The sequence below is a fragment of the Penaeus monodon genome, chromosome 13 (assembly GCF_015228065.2).
Source record: "Penaeus monodon isolate SGIC_2016 chromosome 13, NSTDA_Pmon_1, whole genome shotgun sequence".
In the NCBI taxonomy this organism is placed as follows: domain Eukaryota; kingdom Metazoa; phylum Arthropoda; class Malacostraca; order Decapoda; family Penaeidae; genus Penaeus; species Penaeus monodon.
Window position 1 is genome coordinate 495,662 of NC_051398.1, and position 2,500 is coordinate 498,161.

A 2,500-nucleotide genomic window follows, 5' to 3' on the forward strand; every position below is an offset into this window, starting at 1 on the left:
CTTAGCACTACTCGGGCAATACTAGACCCCACATTACCATAGACGGTATATGGCAGACGGCGTGGAGGGAGGAAGTCAGGGAGAGGATCTCGACGTCTGGTTTTGCTGCAAAGAGCTTCGTCTTTTCCACGTCAGCGGCGGGAAGGACGGCGTAGGCATGACTGGCACCTTCGGGAGATACGCCGTGGTCCAGCCAGGCACTGGTGGGGGTGAAAGTGAGGGTGATGAAGGTGATGATACGGGGTTTTGTGTAGTAAAGGAAGGAAGTTGGAGAAGTAACGAAAAGAGAGGGAGAGATGGAGCATCATTATCATCGTAATCGTCATCATCATCATCATCGTCATCGTCATCGTCACCGTCATCGTCATCATCATCATCATCATCATCATCATCATCGTCATCATCATCATTATCATCATCATTATCATTATTATTTTGAAAGAAATTAACAGTTTTAGTTTGAAGGATTGAGAGTAAAAGAGAATAATGGAGCTTATGAAGAAAACCTTTGAATGGATACTCGACCGAAATTAAGTCAATTTTTACTCTACATTCAAAAAGCTGTAAGGATTAAGATGGCTCTTAAACACACAAATGAAAGAAAAAAACCCGCTAGATACCCATCATTTAAAAATTCAGACTCAACCTAAAACAAATAACATAAACATCAAAATCGAAATAAAAAATCGATAACCATATCCGCCACAAACAACAAACAAACATGAAAATAAAAAACATGAAAAAAAAAACTAAACAAAACACAAATACTAACGTGAAAACACTAATCTCATCAGACCCGTGAGTTCGTGTGTCTGCTAATGTAAACAGCTTTTCGTCACCCTTCAGGAAAACATAACCAAGATTTCGATGGTGTAGCCAAGTCGGTTTGTTTTCCTCGTGGTTCCCCCAGCCAGGTGTCACTTCCTCTCCGTTCGCTTTCCCTATTACGAAGGTTCCGTCGAACGCCAGCTGCATGGGAGAAGGAACGAAGAAAAAGAGGATATGGAGGAAGACGAAAGGAGAAGAGAGGTTGAGTTTTCGATTGAAATCCTCACCCAGAAACGCGTGTGTTTCTGATGAAGTTTTAAACGAAGTCAGTTTACGTGTCTTCGCTATGTGGTTTTTCCATTTTCGTTCTCACTTCTTTTTACATATGAGTGCATAATACGCTATAAAGTAATGTACGTATGAGATTTTTTAATCTTAGTTTTTCAGATTTTATTTATTTATTATTATTATTTTTATTATTATTATTATTATTTATATATATAGCGAGACGAAGATGCTCCTTGAGAGATTGTTGAATTGGTGATGTGTTTTCAAATAGAATAGTTTTATTTCAATCATATATCATGACCAGCCTCTTAATTATAGAATGATTACCATCACCTATCAATTGCATGTCATCAATCGTCCCCTACCTGCCTAGTGCATTTTTACATCAATGGAAACAAAAATATTCTTCTCACTAATATTTTATCCTATATATTTGTATCAGTTAATTATGCTTTAATGAATTATCGTCTAATTCCTTTTTCATTTAACATATTATCTAGACTTTTCAGGAGCATGGTAAAAGCTTATCAAATATTTCAACTTCATTTCTTTTTTGCAATTTTAAGACTTCAACATGCAATCGACTCAAAAAAAATCACATCTCATTTGCAATTCGTTGCATTTTTTTGTCGATTGCATGTTGACATCTTAAGGCTGCAACATACAATCGACTCAAAAAACTCTTTATTTGCAACCCTCACTCTTCAGTGATCGACCTCCCCCCCTCCCTCTCTCTCCCTCTCTGCAAGATGCCCAAACCTACCTGTGCCAACGTAGTGACGACACTTTCTCCCGTGACATCATCTCCCCCAAGAGTGACGTCAGAAGCAAGGGCCACTATGACGTCATCAAAGAAGAACCAGGATTTGAGATGACGTAATGGCTCGTGCGGGCGATTGGTAACCATAGCAACGACGCCCAGCAGCCCGTCAGACACGCCCCCGGCATAGGTCGCGTTGTTGAAGAATCTCTCTGACCAGTAAACTCCGGTGTGGTACTGGGGAGACGAGAGGTCATATTAGATTACGTTTTTTTTTATTGTGCGTGTTTTTAAAATAACATGAAAATAAAAACATATCTTATGTTTTTATATTTTCATTAATATTATTTTTTTTGTGTATGTTTTAAATCATGTTTTCTTTATACTTTACATTACGTTTTATTTTCAATTATATTTTTTCTTTTCATTTTAAATTATGTATTTTTTTATGTTTTAATTTGTTTTTTTTATTATGTTTTAAATTATGATTTATTTTATTTTTCATTTTTTCTAAAATATTGATTTTTTTTTTACTTCAAATTAATTTTACTTCATTTTTTTTACTGACGCTTTTCTTTTTCTATTCATAAACGCCTAAACTAAATGATATTGAGATTATTTTATTTTATTCTATTTTATTTATTCTTGAATTTTCTTTCTCTTCTTCTAAAACTACGTGAATAA

The 2,500-nt window shown here is 35.6% G+C and overlaps 1 protein-coding gene across 1 annotated transcript in view; it reads right to left on the reverse strand.

The window, feature by feature from the left end:
* Nucleotides 1–2,500, reverse strand: part of LOC119579993 (chondroitinase-AC-like) — an 18,688-nt gene that overhangs the window by 1,015 nt on the left and 15,173 nt on the right. The window contains exons 12-14 of the mRNA XM_037927837.1: nucleotides 1,820–2,053; nucleotides 773–969; nucleotides 38–200 (exon numbers count right to left, since the gene is read on the reverse strand). Of these exons, the coding sequence (XP_037783765.1) occupies nucleotides 38–200; nucleotides 773–969; nucleotides 1,820–2,053 (594 nt within the window). The remainder of the gene's footprint in view (nucleotides 1–37; nucleotides 201–772; nucleotides 970–1,819; nucleotides 2,054–2,500) is intronic.